The 17,528-nt window shown below is 38.0% G+C and overlaps 1 protein-coding gene across 1 annotated transcript in view; it reads left to right on the top strand.

Annotated features, from left to right (window-relative positions):
- The window catches only part of ANKAR (ankyrin and armadillo repeat containing), a 58,499-nt gene that overhangs the window by 13,806 nt on the left and 27,165 nt on the right, over positions 1–17,528 (top strand). Inside the window, exons 10-19 of the mRNA XM_050916388.1 lie at positions 361–569; positions 4,139–4,243; positions 4,891–5,135; positions 5,376–5,544; positions 8,578–8,819; positions 9,014–9,167; positions 9,260–9,421; positions 13,375–13,481; positions 15,000–15,122; positions 16,884–17,042. Coding sequence (XP_050772345.1) covers positions 361–569; positions 4,139–4,243; positions 4,891–5,135; positions 5,376–5,544; positions 8,578–8,819; positions 9,014–9,167; positions 9,260–9,421; positions 13,375–13,481; positions 15,000–15,122; positions 16,884–17,042 — 1,675 coding nt within the window. The remainder of the gene's footprint in view (positions 1–360; positions 570–4,138; positions 4,244–4,890; positions 5,136–5,375; positions 5,545–8,577; positions 8,820–9,013; positions 9,168–9,259; positions 9,422–13,374; positions 13,482–14,999; positions 15,123–16,883; positions 17,043–17,528) is intronic.

Below are 17,528 nucleotides of genomic sequence, written 5' to 3'. Positions count from 1 at the left end.
TTCAGTCATGATACTGCACAGATATCTATCATTGAGAAATAGGAAAAGAAGAACCTAATGCAATCTAAGTGGCAATCAGCGTAAAAGCTACCACTGACTTAGTAGAGTTTGGTATGACCACCAGGGAGCCTCAGCTAAATCAGAAATCAGATGAACAATTAAATATCAAACAAGCAGAAACGGTAAATCCAAGACAGATTAATCTGAACAGAGAGCTTATGCATTCACATCCTTATGGATTCCATTTTTGAAAAATAATAGTTTGTAATCAGCTGAAATAACTATATGAAATAAACTTGTTTGCATTCTTCATATTTTATTACATATTAATGTATACCACAATATGTTTGTGTTCCATAGATATCATTCTACTCCACTGTTGCTTGCAGCCACATCTGGAGCATTAGACACTCTTCAATATTTGTTTTCTCTTGGTGCCAACTGGAAGAAAACTGACAGTGAAGGAAACAATATAATTCATTTAGCAGTGCTGTACTTTCACACAGAAATTCTCAAGCATCTAATACAGCTAGATAATCCAGATCTTCCAGTTTGGAATACTCTTGTAGGTAAGCACATACATTCTCTCTAAAATAAAAAGTCTGTGTATGATTCATTTTAACCAACGGTATTTTCCCTAAAATGGTGAAAATATCTATAGTTAATGTACTTTCCAAACCAAGCTACAAATAATGAAAAACAGAATTTTGAATGTTTTGGGGCTAAATTGTATCTCTAGTTTTCCCTGTGAAGTCCATTAATTTGAATGAAGTTGCAGAGGCATTGCTGAAGGCAATCTGGTCCTTAATTGTTATATGATGAAAATAATATAGTTTCTATTTTTAGCATGTAGGAACTATCTACTATTTATGCAGCAAAAAATAGCTTTCTTTTGTTACTATTTCAATTACCATTGAGATCACTGTATCTTATTTTTTCAGACACTTGTTTCTCCTACTGTCTTAGGCCCTGATCCTGCAAACACTTAAGCATGTGTTTAATTTTATCCATGTGAGTAATCAGATTGAGCTCAATGGGACTACTCAAGTGTTTAAAATTATTCACACATATAAGTGTTTGTAGGCTCAGGACCTTTGCATGTAATTCGGAAAGACATATGTCCAGCTTCTGCATTACTGAAGCATACCCAGCAATTTATTATTTTAAATTGCAATTCTACAGCCTCCTTTTCAAAACAATTGGAATATCTATAAAAATACATCTGCACTTACTATACATATAAATAAGTAGGTATTTCTGTGCAGTTATCCAGGTGGGATGCAGAGAAGGAATTTTGCAGGTATAACTTACATCCATGTTTGAAAGTTAAGCCCCTTCCCTTTCCTGTTTTTGCATAAAAAGGCTCTTTGGCTGTCATTGGGTTTTAAGCACACTTTATAGTCCCGATCTTCCAGTCAGATGCACACAGTGAATTCTTATGTCCACGTGGAGTCTCACTGTTTTCAGGAGGGCTCCACATTACCACAGTGTTCTACTCATGCAAATTGATTGTAGGACTGGGGCCTGTGTCAGCCCCTGACTCTCTTATCTTTTAAAACTGTAAATTCTGATCCATAAAAGAAATGATTTTCTTCAGTTATAATATAAAGGGAGTTGTCCTTTACCTAGTAATGAGCTCATTGGGCCAGATCCTCAGCTGCAGTTGAGGTATGCTGAGCACAGTTGAGGAATATGGAGAGCAAAGACCCTCTTTATACTTCCCTGATCCTGGAACTGCTGAATACTGCCTCAACCTATGTCAGTTGCCAAGGAGGCCATTATGGCAAACAGGAATTCCTAGATACAGGGAATCACAGGCCAGACCTCCAGTCCCTAACCACAGCCCCAGCACTGGCAAGCGGTGATATAAAAGCTGCCTGAGTATCCTTATATGTAAGGGAAACCAGAGTTACTTGATTTAGGTCCGCTTTGCTCTGGATTAGGGCAGTTAACTCCAATCTGGAATATAATGAAGAAGGAGTTGAGTATCCATAAGGTTGTCTCCTTATATAGTAATGGTTTCAGTTGCTGCTTCTTGCATACGTGAGTAAGGCTTGCACAAAGACAACAGGGCCTTATATGCTATTCAAAACTGTTCCCAGTTGGGGCATTTATTCAAATTGTGATTTCATTTAAATAATTTCCCTTTGTACTTATACATGTAATTAAATAGCTTTGCTTCGAACTAAGCAGGTCCACTTTATATCATAATATTCAAAGAGAATAAATACTCTACAGCTGAAGTAATGTTAAAGGAAGATTATATGGGACACTCAATTTAAATTCTGCTAATGGCAGTTCGTGATTTTACTAGGTGAGGATACTAGGAAGAGGATTAAGATGGGAGGATGTATTTTCTTACAGTAGAAGCAATGCAAGCAATGTAATAGAAACATAATGTTAAAATGAAGCACTTGTCATATCCTCTCTCTCCATAAACCTTTCTTTATTTAATTTGTGCTAGAGAGAATGTAAACAGTTGCCCATATCTTTTGGAGTTGCCCCAAACTAAAATATTTTTGAAATGAGAGGTGGTGTTGTTCGATTTGGAGCCTGAAATAAATACCACCTAACAGCAACAAACTGTTTCTTTGATTATTTATGTAGAGAGCACATATACTTAATCTGGTTGCTGCCATGGTATAATTTTTAAAGTAGACTGCTAAAGTGGACTATTTGCTATATGCAAAGACACACACACACGGAAACTAGTACATAGCACACACATTAATGTAATGTTTGGACTCCCTGATCCTATGGTTATTTTTGAGAATATAGACCATTGATCACCAAACTAAAAAGTAAATATGGATATATGTAAAATTGCTGGGAAGAAGGCAGTTATTTGAACTTGAAAATCACCTTAAATTTTAAGTACAGGTTGGCTATTTGAAATTTAAGCCATAACTGAAAGGTTGATTTAAAGATAAATTCAGATTGTTTATATTGTTTCAAGTGCAATCAGAGTAACAACATTTGAGGGTTGCAGAGAATTCCAATTGACAATAATGGAAGTTTTGCATAGGAGGGGTTTGGTGCAATATGAGAGCACTCCTATCCAAGAAGAGAGTTTTTCCTTTATTGTGAATCTCACTGTAACAAACTGGTATATGTGCACACACATACTCATTCCTATCATAATACTTAGCTGCTAGTCTGTGGGACAACACTGTAAACTGGAGACTTTTTTTAAAGCTATGAGCTCCAGCAAGGATTGTTTTTTCTTACCCACATGGAAACATATGTGGAGTAAAATCAGACCCCATTGAAGTCATTTAAATTTGATGGAGCCAGGATTTTTATCCCTTATTGGCGTATCCTTATGATAAAGGAAAAGGACCTAGGGGTTACAGTGGACCAGAAGCTGGATATGAGTCAACAGTGTGCCCTTGTTGCCAAGAAGGCTAACAGCATTTTGGGCTGTATAATAGGGATGTTGCCAGTAGATTGAGGGATGTGATCATTCCCCTCTATTCGACCTTGGTGGGGCCTCATCTGGAGTACTGTGTCCAGTTTTGGGCCCCACACTACAAGAAGGATGTGGAAAAATTGGAAAGAGTCCAGCGGAGGGCAACAAAAATGATTAGGGGGCTGGAGCACATGACTTATGAGGAGAGGCTGAGGGAACTGAGATTGTTTAGTCTGCAGAAGAGAAGAATGAGGGGGGATTTGATAGCTGCTTTCAACTACCTGTAAGGGGGTTCCAAAGAGGATGGATCTAGACTGTTCTCAGTGGTACCTGATGACAGAACAAGGAGTAATGGTCTCAAGTTGCAGTGGGGGAGGTTTAGGTTGGATGTTAGGAAAAACTTTTTCACTAGAAGGGTGGTGAAGCACTGGAATGGGTTACCTAGGGAGGTGGTGGAATCTCCTTTCTTGGAGGTTTTTAAGGTCAGGCTTGACAAAGCCCTGGCGGGATGATTTAGTTGGGGTTGGTCCTGCTTTGAGCAGGGGGTTGGACTAGATGACCTCCTGAGGTTTCTTCCAACCCTGACATTCTATGATTCTATAAAAGCCATTAAAAAGGACTGAAAATTATGTTATTTTTAAGTTCAAATAATCTTTAAAGTTCCCTTTCAATTACAGCTGTGTTTTTGTGAGATGAAAATGTTTTTAAAATGTTTTACATTCCCAACAGAGATGTTACAGTGTGAAGACTCTATGAGGCCAGAAATGGCAGTTAGATCCTTGGAAGTTCTCTGTTTAGCAAAAGATTTCTACTGGAAATGCATTTTGGATTCAGGTGATATAAATAGCGTAGCGAGTGTACTTGATTTTATTTTAACATCTTAAAGCCATAAGTTTTTGTAAAATTATTGTGCTGTCATGTCACCATTCATTATCAACAATACTAGTGCATAAACAAAGAGTCTCCAAATGTGCTACATTCAGCAAAACTGTGATAATTTCAGCTCAGTTCAAAACCAAAGGTTTAAAATATTTATTAAATGAAACTCTAGCATGGGTCACAAGTGTAAAAAAGCTGCTTAACTTGAAGGATAGTTTCAACAACCTGAAGGAAGGCTTTAAAACAGGATTTCAAGAGTGAGAAGAAGTAGTAAGAACTGACATAACTAAGGATCTGGCTGGGGCCTCTAAAATAAAAATGACTCTGCATTGGTTTAGTCCTTGTTCATTTGCCAAAAGTAGTATTTTATTGTGTGTCTGGAGTTGGAATGGAGTTTCCATTAGATTATAATATTTGTAGGTGGATTAAATTTTAGGCCTTGGCATATTAGATGTCCCTGTCATTTGTTTTTATTTTTGAAATTACTAAAATATTTCATGTAACTCTCATAAACTCAGTTTAAAATAAATAATAAGGAAACATTATATTGGATGCCTGTCACACTGACTATAATCATGGGTTTGTTTTCTTATTTATTGCAGGTGCTATCCCCTCTCTAATCAATCTGTTGAAAGGCCACCAGATCAAGCTGGCATGTATAACATCAGGGGTGTTGAGTAACATTTCACCACACATCACCATTTCTAAAGCTTTAATAGAAGCAGGAGGCATTTCAGTACTAATTGAATTGTTGGGTTCCGGTGAACCTGAACTGCAATCTCGCTGTGCTGTTATCCTATACGATATTGCCCAGTTCGACAATAATCAAAATGTCATTACTGAGCTGGTAAGCCTAATTCAGGAACTGTTAGTTATGTTCACATTTTTTACTGTCTTAATAAGGACTGGATTTTTAAAAAATCCTTTGCTTTTCCAATATGAGGTAATTTTCATAGCTGATGAAACCTATTTGACATCTTTTGTTCCATTAATTTATATATACTGTGAGGCACGTGGAATGTAATTGCAATGGCTCTTTCTTTGGGATTGTTCCATATTACATTCACATGCTTTTTTCCTTCCTTAGGGTGGAATCCCTCCTTTGATAAATCTTTTGAAAATTAGATTACAGGATTTGTTAGTTAATGTAATAAATTGTATCCGGGTTTTATGCATCCAGAACAAACAGAATCAAATCACAGTGAAGGAACATCAGGGTATTCCAGCACTTGTTGAGTTTCTAACTTCACAATCAGGTAAACTTTTATTTTTACATGTTTGTTTAATATTCTTATTGTAGACATTTGGAAAAAAGGAAACTCTGCATATTAGTAATGATTTGAGTATTATTATATACTCCTGGGGGAATTCTGCAACAAAAAATTGAAAATTCTGCACATATTTTCAAATTCTGCATGTTTTATTTGTCAAAATAACATAATCTAATCACACCAGTTTCAATTATTATTGGTCATTTATTTGAAAATACCTGTCAGTAAGTATGTCTGTAACAATACAGAAAACAAAAAAGATTCAGGAAATGTTTTTTTTGACAAATAGATTACTTAGTAGTCATATTAATACAGAACTGAGTAATAATTCATTTCAACTACAATGCAGAACTGTATTTCCCACATCTCTCAGAAGCAGTGCAAAGCCTTGGGGGAGTCAGGGGTAACGGAGTTGCTGAGGAAGAGGGAAGTAATTGCTGGGAAGGAGCCTGGATGTGAACTTGAAACAGGGTGGATTTGATTTAAATCACTAGTCCGGAAGACTCAATTTAATCATTGGTTTCTACATAAAAGTGTATTCTTGTTGGTTGTTATAACCTTAATGCATATTCTTTGCAGCTCAGAGATAGATGTAGGTTTCATTTTTAGAAGGTACACACTATACATTTTTAAAGTGATTTATTTTGAAATTTATTTTCAGATTAGTTTTACAGCTATATCAGAAAATGAATGATTGTTTGGTTATTTCATTTACCAAAGGTAATTGAAGCAGATATTTATGAAGCCATTGGGAGGTGAACTATCTCCAATTCAACAGGTTAATCGTTAATATTTGGATGATTTTCTTGCGATGCTGTATTAGGAGAACATCACCAAACAGACATTTAAATTGTTTTATTTAACTATTTCTCACCTCTATATATTATTTATTTATTTAAAAACATTTTTGCTGTTAACAAGCATGCTATCTCTGGAGACACAAATCCACAGTTTGAGAACTGCAAAACTAAGCATCTCTGATGGTATCTTCTAGACTGAGCACTGAGTCCCATTGGGTAGATAGAAAGATTATCCTAAATAATCTATACAGAAGCCCCTGGATCCCCGTAAGATTGGGTCCCTAATTCATGAACTGTTGGACCTCATTAACAAAACTTTTCTTAAACATTACATGAATATATTGTCTCATACTATAGAATTAGAATTTATAATCCTTATTCCATGATGAGATTTCTTTGAGCTATAATCTATCTTAATTAAAACTATCTTTAGATAGGTGTTTTCCTCAAAAAGCATTTTATCAAAAAAATCCAATTTAAATAAAAAAATATGTTATTATTATTATTTATCCACCTTGACTTGGAGGGTTGTTGGGTATGGATGGGAAAAGTATGGGACAGTTTTTTTGGGGGTGGGGGGGCAGTGCTAGGGAGCTTCCCCCATCCAGACCCTGGCTAACCCCTAGCCTTTCCCATTCAGTCAGGCATATCTGTCCTGGTCCACATATGTCTCTCCACCTGCACTCAGACACCCATTCCCCTCATCTTTATGTGGCCCTGCCACCCCCTCCTCCGTCGCCATGTGCCCCTGCACCTCCCTTCCCCCTGTGGTCCTGCACCTCCACTCCCATTCAGCCCCTGCCCCACTCTGTCCTCCCACCTAGCCCTTATCAGCCTCTGTCTGACTCCCCAGCAGCCCCACGCTGTCTGTCTCCCCATAGCCCTTGTCTCCTAACCTGACCGGACAGGCACTGTGAAAAAGGCAGGCTCTTTCTCTTCCCTAGCTGGCCAGAAGCTGCTGCTCTGGTCTATCACCACAGCGTCCTCTGGTGGGCAAAAGGTGGAACTGCAGCAACTTTCCGGCAGACGCTTTTTTCTGAGCAAAAAAATAAAAATATGCATGACTCATTTAATATAATATATTAATATTTGGAGATATACCTATATCATAGAACTGGAAGGGACCTTGAAAGATCATTGAATCCAGTCCCCTGCCTTCACTAGCAGGACCAAGTACTGTCCCTGACAGTTTTGGTTTCCCCCCGACATCCCTAAATGGCCCCCTCAAGGATTGTACTCACAACCCTGGGTTTAGCAGGCCAATGCTCAAACCACTGAGCTATCCCTCCCATTACTTATGCATGTGCACAGAGGTGCAGAATTCCCCCAGGAGTAATTATTTTTGCTTGATTTTTGTATGGCTCGATCCAAAGCCACTGGAGTCAGTTGAAAAAATCCCATTGACTTCAGTGGGCTTTGAATCAGGCCCTTGTTGCCAGTGTTAATGTTTTGCTATTTAGACTAGTTTTTCACAATATTTCCATGCAAGTTACTTAAAAATTGCCTTCAGACTGGGTAAATTTGTTTACAAATCAGGCTTTAATACAGAATAATTTGCAGACCCTGAAAGAAAAAGACATTGGAGGGCAGATTGGCAGGGAAAATTCTGTGCTCAGTTTTACCCTGTGCAACTTAATTGATTTGAGTGGAGTTGCATTGGTGTAGAATTTTACTCATTGTTTTTTTTTTCATACTTTGGTTTTCATCTATAACAACCCAAAGTATATGAGAACAAGTCCTATATGTACAATTTATACATGGGTGATAATACAATATTAATGCAATATTAAGGTTAATAATTTATCTGCAAAAAGCTTACAAGAAGTGTTCTGCCTAATCTCCCATGTTCTTGACCTGTAAAAACATTTTCTTCTTGCAAGATTTCTATAAAATCAAGATAGTACTGTTTTGTGCAACCACCAAGTTTAGCCAACATCAAAGTTCACAGGGCCACATTAGTGATGTGAACGGCATTTTTGGAGCATCTGACAATCGTAGCCTTAGGATTTAAATTTGAAGAATATCTAGAAGTCAGAAATGACTAAATGTTTAGTCAGCATTGTAGCTATCTGTATCAGTACGCTACAAGTGTATTAGCCCTAACATCTCTCTGAAACATAATTACTACTAATCTGAAATAAAATCTTCTAAGAGGAAAATAAAAGAGAGAATTTTGTTGATTCTCATCAATGTTTGACTAATACTTATGCATTTAAAGATGTGCTACAGGCTGTATCTTCAGCAGCTCTTGCAGAACTTGCTCGGGGGAATGAGAAGATGCAGGATGCCATTGCAGATGCAGATGCAATTGGTCCTCTGGTTGAACTTCTCCGTGGAAGGAAAATCACTGTGCAAGTGAAAGGTGCTATGGCTATAGAAGCACTATCGGATAACAACACTCATATACAGAGACTATTTCTGGAAAAATCAGCAACAAAATATCTTTTAAAGCTCTTGAAGGCAAGAATTTATTTCGCATTTTTATTTTTCTAAAGTCTTAAATCAATTTGTTCATTAGAAAAAAGCATAAAATAGGCTGAGTTACTTGGAATAATTGGAAAACCCTTAATATCATGGAATAAATAGTTTTTTAAATGTGTAAGACTTAAAATTCTGCTAGTGAAGGAAAAACTTTGCTTTTTTCAAACTTTCAGGCGTTTCACTTGACAGTTAAGGAACAAGGTGCTACAACTTTGTGGGCACTGGCAGGACAAACACTGAAGCAGCAAAAGCTTATGGCAGAACAGATTGGGTACAACTTTATTATTGATATGCTTTTGTCACCATCTGATAAAATGCAGTATGTTGGTAAGATTTTGTTTTGTTTTGCATAAATTTGCAAAATATTGGACAGTTTATTGGGAGGTTTTTAAACATTCATTTTTGCTTTGTTTTGGAAGGAGGTGAAGCAGTCATAGCTCTTAGCAAAGATAGCAAACTTCATCAAAATCAAATATGTGAAGGAAATGGAATTGGTCCTTTGGTTCGATTGTTGAGAAGCACAAAGATAGCAGAGGGCACACTCCTGAGTGTCATCAGAGCTCTGGGGACCATTTGTATTGGTTTGTAGAATTTCTTATGTTTTAAGTTTTTTTTTTAAAAACCAACCAACCAACCTTAAGTGGTTTTGAATGGGTAAAATGCAAACCAGTTTGAAACAATATCAATGAAAGAAGAAAATATTGTATTTAATATTAAATTTGGATAGAATTGAAATATAACTTTTCAATATGAGGAAATATCATTTGCCATGAACAAAATTTGTGCTTTGTGTACATTACATAATTTTGTCATGGTAACCACTGTTTGGAGCCCCTAGCATACCTATGAAATGTAACACACAAAATTGCTTTCAGTGATGTGTAAGTGATTAAAATGCCACAGCTAAACACCAGGTGGTCCTTCCCCTTGCCAATTTCCACCACTTGAGTGCCAATGTAGACAAATAGTTTTGGTGTAGCAGCCCAACAGTGAAAATAATCTTCTCATTCCAATCCCCCAGTGCCACTGCTTAGGTGTACTTTCTACTGTCTACTGTCTGGGATAAAGGTTTCCAGTTGGCACTTTGCTATAGAAATTTCCCTGCATAAACCATTGTCTTAATCTGTGGTTATTTTGTCAGCGTCAGCTACTTTTCTAGCCTTGTTGTTATCCCATAATTCAGTGGTGAGCTCCAAAAATCCTAATAACCTGTTTCCTACTGGGTTCTTGACAGCACTTCGAGGGGGGGTCTTCACTCTTTCCGGGTTTTCGGCGGCATTTCGGCAGCGGGTCCTTCTCCCGGAGCAAGTGAAGACACAGTCATGTCCCCCCCACCGCTGAAGTGCTGCCGAAGACCCGGTAGGGAACCACGCAGTGAGTACAAGCCCCACGTGCCTGTCTCCCCCGCCATCCGACCTGACCCAACCCACGTCCTGCCCCCGACTGTCCCCCTCAGAACCTGCAACCCATCAAACCCGCCCCCTCCCCCCACTTCTTGTCCCCTGACCATCCCCTCCCAAGACCAGGGGTGAAAGTAAGGCCAGCTCTGACCCCCGTAAGGGGCGTGGCCTAGGGCGGAAGGGGCAGGGCTGAGAGTGTGAAAGCCAGCCCCAGCCCACCCTGTAAGGTAAGTGTCGCCGCCACCACTGGTGTAGTAGCAGCAGCAGCCCTGGGCTCTGGGAACTACTCCTGGGCTCCGGGGGCTATTTAAAGGGCCAGGGCAGTAGAAGAAGCCAGAGCCTCGGACTTTTTAAATAGCCCCCAGAGCCCTGCAGCCCTACCCCAGGGCTCCAGCAGTGGGGCTCTGGTGGCAATTTAAAGGGCCTGGGACAGGATAGCTCGCGGACTGGAGTTTGCCCACCCGCCAGCCCCTTTAATGACTGGTTCTACACCGGTTTCTAAATTTAACAACCAGTTCTTGCGAACTGGTGCGAACCGGCTCCAGCTCACCACTGCCATAACTGGCTTCTCTATCAGTATGTTTCAGAAGAAGCTTCTTATGAGCCTGCTGCTTCCAGCTGTCTTGGTCCTGGGGACATCTGGGGAGATAGTTAAGCTGAATTCTGTGTGATTTAGAGTACCTTGGTCTATGACTGAGTGATGGAATGACTTAACAAGTAGGCCATTGCTGAGTTTGGCAGGCAAGTGCCATGACAAGACTTGGGGTACATCTGCATTGCAGTTTTTAAAATCCATGGCAGCGAGTCTCTGAGTCCACATCTAAAAACTCGGACTCGTGCTACAGTGCTAAAAACAGCAGTGTAGACATTGTGTCATGGGCACTGAAACCTGCTCCCAGCTTCAGCCTGAGCCAGAATGTCTACACTTTTTTTTGTAGTAGCGTATCATGAGCCGTGCGAGCCAGAGTCTGTAGACCTGGGCTCCGAGACTTGTTGCTATGGTTTTAAAATACAGTGTACCCAAACAGGCTGATCATGCACTAAAAAAGACACTGATAACAGCCAGCCCAGTGAAAGGGAAAAAAATGTGTGTGCTGCATTGTCTCGTGAATTTCATGTAGAAAGGTTCTAGTACATGGATCTGGTTACTCCTTGATGAATATGTACATGAACTTTGCAATATGAATCTTTTAGTTGTTGGTCTTGTTCTCTGGCTATCTGTGTGTTCCTATTTTTGTAATTCTTGTCATATCCTGCCTGGCTATTTTTTTATTACCATTATTTGTTAAGCCACATCTAAAAATTAAGAATGTAAATTCTTTTGGCACTGCAATCTGACTTGGGAGTATTATAAAAATAAAAATATTAATTTTATGCCAACTTATTTCCTTATGGTGTATAAAAAAAGGCCTGAAAGGTTTTTTTCTCCTTGTTTTCATCCTCAAAATATCAGAAATATCAAGTCTTGTCATGCCTATTTTTGTTGAAGACTTTGATGAACTAAGTATGTGGATTGAGTGCTTTCACAGCCCTTAAATGAAGGTGTTGAATTCTTAATAAAGGCATATTTTCTTTCATATTTAAATTGGTGTTAACCCCTCCCCCAAAAAAGAAAGCCCCAAGCCAAAAACCAGTATCTTTAAAAAGTTTAAGTAAAAATCACTTCCTATTTCAGTTACTCAAGTTTTACTTGTACAATTGCTCTGATGTAAAAACCTACTAATTCTCCAGCATCCCATAGAATTTTCCAAGGTGCACAAAACCTGAATTTCTAAGTAAAAAGCAAAAGGGGAAAAATACTTTTTTGCCACGGGAATTGCCTCCCTTTCAGGACTTTTTTGGTATATCATAAAGAAGAAAAAAGGCACAAAACCACTCTTGGGTTTTGTACTTTTTGTGGCTGTTTTCCTTTAAAGCAAAATGTTGTTTTTTACAGCAGTGTATTATATGTCCACCCAATTAATTGTCACGCTGGATGATTGACCTGACAACTATAGAAAACCATGTCATTCACATTCTAATGCTATTTCTATAAGAGAGGCATGAGAAAGTGGATGCGACTAACAGGGGAGATGCTGGAAATGTGAATGTTGCATCTACTACTTGTTTGGAGAGTACCAGCATTCCTCCCCAACTTCAAACCCTGCCGAAGAGGACATTTTTGTTGTCGTCATGTACAGCAGGAAAATTAACAAGCTCTCAAAACCTTCTTGTCTAAACTCTTCTTGGTATTTCATAAAAATAAGGTATTTTCAGTATTTTCATCCCAAATTCCTTACTATGATTTTCTTGAAATTTAATTTAAACCAGATCAGATCATTTCCTTTCCCCCAACCTACATTCATCCCAAGAATAACATGTTTTTAAAACAGATGTGAAATGAGTCTTCAGATTTGGCAAAATGTATTTGTCCTCTTAAAATAAGCTCTCTGTCCTGTCTCTTCTTGTCATATGAGGATAGATCAGCTGGATAAACCATACTAACTGTGAATCTGAAATAGTCAAATGCATTGTACCCAATTACAAGGAAGCAGAGCTACTCATTCTAGAAAATATTTATGTTTCTATATATTGCTAAGAGTAAAAGTGACACTGAAGGCAGCTTATAGTCAAGTCTCTGGAATTTTAAATATCTGTGCATGTATTTGGAAATCATTACTTAGATTTAGTCAGCACTATTATTTAGGGTAGGATGGACTTTTTTGGTAAAGTGGTTCTCCAGTTTCTCTCTAACTAGAAATACCCTCAGGCAGCAAACCTTTTGGATAATTAGTGCTTATTACAGTCTCCAAGACTTAATGTTTGGAAATACGTTAATGAAAATACATCATCTGGTGGACATCTCTGAATTTACTCCAGATTTACCTTCCTTTCTTCCATATATCTTTTTCTAGGGAGCTGTCAGCAACAGAAGCCAGGCATACCTTTATGTACACATGGTCTTTGTACATAAAGATAAAACACCTGGATCAGCTCTAATACTTAGGTATTTCAAGTGAAAAGCATATAGTACTGTTATTCTTATGTAATCTGCCACAATTAGGTATAAACTGGACAATTTTTCTTTATTCTTTCTGTTTTTCTCTTGCACAAATGTCTTACATGGGCTACATCTGACATGTGGACTTTTACAGGTGTGGCTCATACGAACAATCCAGTCAGCCAGGAAAACATAGTGGATGAACAGGCCTTACCAATACTGGTTCACCTGCTTAAAAATCATAATTCTCTTCAGATAAAGGTGTGGAATAATGGTGTGTGAGAAGGGGTGTGTATGTATGTGTGAACATGTTCTGTGGTTGAAAAATATTCAGAACTGAACTTTCTGAGAACACTTCTTGCCATCTTTTTGCAGCTTAGAGCATGAGAAAACAAAATTAAATAACCTCCTTAACAAGACACTTCAAAAGCCAGCTATTGAGGAATAATTGCAAACTATGCCTACAAAACTATTTACTTTTAACTGTATGAAGGCAATCACAAAAGTAATTTAAAACTTCAAAGGATTCTGTTTTTCCCATGTGGATTTATCTTGAGTAAATTGTGTTTTCTAGATGAGCTAATTGCTTATGAATATTGGACTTCCTTGTGCTAACTCATAACATCCCTTTTGAGTGTGTTTTTTATGCAGGGAATAACATATGACAGTTTGATATGCTGGCACATCTTCAGTGCGGCATATGGGACCAAACCTACCTGCTGTATGCTGGTCATTGAATATCAGGGTTGGAAGGGACCTCAGGAGGTCATCTAGTCCAACCCTCTGCTCAAAGCAGGATCAATCCCCAGACATTTTTTCCCCCAGATCCCTAAATGGCCCCCTCAAGGATTGAGCTCACAACCCTGGGTATAGTAGGCCAATGCTCAAACCACTGAGCTAGCCATCCCCCTATGAGAGCATGTGAATACTTTGCTTCTCTAAAGGTGCAGTAAGCAGAAGTATAATATATCCACAGTTCTGGAGTCTTCATTCCTTCAAATATGACACAGCTTGGAATGACCAGGCTCAGAATGCTTTAAAGCGGTTTTTTGAGACATTAAAGCTGTGGTGAGGATTGGCTGAAAAACGTGTATAAATCGTGTCATACAGAAGCATGGCTCTGCATGTGAGTGCTACTGCTATCTTCAAATAACACGAATTACAAGTGGGTCATTTTGTCTCTCTAATCCTAAGGTATAGGTATAATTTAAACTACATAAATAAACCAATTAACCAAAGACCTTGTAGTGTAATGGACAAAATACCACTTGTTTATGGTATATAAATTACAAGAGCAATCAGTTCTCACTTCAAGGCACAAGCTGATCATGATTTGAGATCAGGAACATAGGAATTCACATATTGGTCCAGACCAGAGGTCAATCAGCAGACCAATGTGCTTTAAAGGAAGACACAAGAAACTCTGAAGAGGGCAATTAAGAAGTAACTTGACCATACAGGAAGTTTTTTCTTAACACCTTTAATTCAGTGCCTAGGTTATGCCATGAAGCATGAAGGTTTATATCCCTTAAAAATGATATATTTTGTAAATTTTGTCTAGTGTAAATGTGGATGTTTCCATTATCCATATACATATTGAATTTTTTTTTAAACCTACTAAGTCTTGGCCTCAGTTATATTTTGGTGAAGTGAGTTTTCCTACATACTTAGTTTTCTAATATAAACTGATTTGTTGTTTATTAAATAAAATATGCCTCAAATTGCTCTGCAAAGTGTAAGTATATAATATCTGCATTTTTCTTTAAAATATATATTTAGGTTGAAGTTGCATATTCCTTGGCTTGCATTGTTTTAAGGAACAGTAATTTACAGACTGTATTACAAGAGGAGGAAGGTTTCAATTACAGTGATGTTCTTGAACTTCTTAATACACCTGATAAGGTACTGTACTTGATAAAGTAGCAGTATTAATTTAGGAAAAGGTATTCTATATTTGGCATACCAAATTTACTATACAGTAGCTCCAAATGTTTACTGTATGAACTTCACATGTCAGACACACAAATCAAAAGTAACAGGAGTACTTGTGGCACCTTAGAGACTAACAAATTTATTTCAGCATGAGCTTTCGTGAGCTACAGCTCACTTCTTCAGATGCACAGAATGGAACACACAGACAGGAGATATTCATACATTCATGTTCTTTGTATGTATAAATATCTCCTGTCTGTGTCTTCCATTCTGTGCATCTGAAGAAGTGAGCTGTAGCTCACGAAAGCTCATGCTGAAATAAATTTGTTAGTCTCTAAGGTGCCACAAGTACTCTTGTTCTTTTTGAGGATACAGACTAACGCGGCTGCTACTCTGAAACAAATCAAAAGTGTGTCCTTTTAATATAACTATTTCTTAATACTCTTATGGGCTGGGTTAAACGTTACTGAAGCCGGTGGGTGTAACAGCTGCTCTTAATTTGATAGCTGTAAGAAACAGTTAAGCTCATTTATAGCAGTCCCAACCCAAAACAAAGGTATATGGAGAAGGAAGCTGCAGACATAGCCTGGTCCAGCATGGTGTGTGTCCCTGACAGAATCCTAGAAAGAAGACTTTTGGGCCTTGTGCTGGCTAAAAGAGGCTTTGAGCCTGTGAGTAAGGAAACAAGTCTCATATTATTTGGGTCCTCATGTGTTGAGGGAAATAGTGCATTCTTTGTAAATAAGCAAAATTGCATCAGAGAAAAACTCCAACTCCATCACAAATTTCTCCTCCCAGGATCGGGTCCCTAACATTAACACAGGACAAAAAGCAAGGTTAATTATATTGGTTGAGAGTTAGCAAGATTCAGAGTATGTGCATGTTCCTCTTGCCCCTATCACCAGAAAGAGTGATTTCTTCAGGCTGAGGGTCCTTTACTTTACTCCCAGACTCACACTTCCATTTCAAAGCAGTGAGCTGCAAAATCACTGGTGGGCTTCATTGCTCCATCCATCCAGTCTTCTCAGCTGTCAGCCACAGAGTGTCAGTGTTCTGAAGTGGATTTGGGGAGGCTCAGAACATGCTCAGTACCTTCCCAGCAGGGTCTTCCAGCTTCTGGTAGTTGGGGTGAGGGAGGCTAGACAGCCATATGGGTGCCTTTGCGTGTGTTCTTTCTCATTCTGGGGACAAACAGACCTCTGCAACTGTAGAGTCTAGCTGAATCACACAGTTTGTGCTGTGCAACATCTACCTTATGTTTTATACTGCTGCCCCACACCAGAGTGTCTGAAATACTTTAATGTGAAATCAAAAGCAATAGTGAAGTCCTTAGTGGACGGTATGGAGTCTGACACTTCAGGGAAACTTCAGGAAAATCTGCAGGGATAGAGTTTGTTTTTTAAATTTTTATTTATCTCCTTTTTTGTTCTGTCTGTTTCAGGAGGGATTTTTTTTTTTTTTTGTTCTTGATAGGGGTTTTTTTTGGTTAAAGAGAAGTGTCAGTGTGGTGAGTGTTATTCTTATAATTACCTAGTCTCTGAGGGTTTGGCCTGCAGTGTTTATATGAAAATCAATAAAAACAAAGACAAAAATATGATGATAGGGGTTGGTAACTATTTTAACATATCAAAGAATACAGTATTTTATTGTTTAATTTTTAGATAGTATGAAAACTTCAGAGCTTGCATGTTTCTGTGGGGTTTTGTATTTTTTTTTTTTGTTTTTTTTAAGGATATTTGTTTACGAGCTGGATATGCTTTAGCCCTTTTTGCATACAACAATCCTGTCCAACAGTTCCTGATATTGGAGACCGGCGCAGTTATGATGTCTACATTTGAACCTTTTCTACGATCAGAAATTGAGACAGATAAAGCAATGGCTGCATTTCAGGTATAGGAATAGGGCTTTTACTCATAACACACAAAACAGATTACACATTTTGGGCCTATGTGTAATGATATGGTTATTAGTATAACTGACAGAACTGATTTTTACACAAAAATATTAATATAAAGTCCTTTTCAAAGAGCTTAAATGGCCAAATATAGTAAAATGTGTAGCTTATATTACAGATTCTAAAGATCCTAGTCTTCTCTGCAAGTCTCCATCATGAACTATTTCAAAAATAATCAGAACTTGGGACTGTTTTTGATGGTAGAAGAAAATGTTGGCTATAGACTTGATCCTGTATCTTTACTCAGACAAAAATCCATAGGAATTCTGTCTGATTAAGGAGTGCAGGTTTTTTCCATATGTGTTTTTAATTTAGCATAAGAAAAGAGTAACCACCGTATCAAGATCATTTTAACAAACCAACAAATATATAGAGTAGTGGAAAAGTCTGTAAAACATGAAGATGTATGAGTTATATGGATA

The sequence above is a fragment of the Gopherus flavomarginatus genome, chromosome 10 (genome assembly GCF_025201925.1).
Source record: "Gopherus flavomarginatus isolate rGopFla2 chromosome 10, rGopFla2.mat.asm, whole genome shotgun sequence".
In the NCBI taxonomy this organism is placed as follows: domain Eukaryota; kingdom Metazoa; phylum Chordata; order Testudines; family Testudinidae; genus Gopherus; species Gopherus flavomarginatus.
This window is presented reverse-complemented; position numbering and strand designations above follow the sequence as displayed.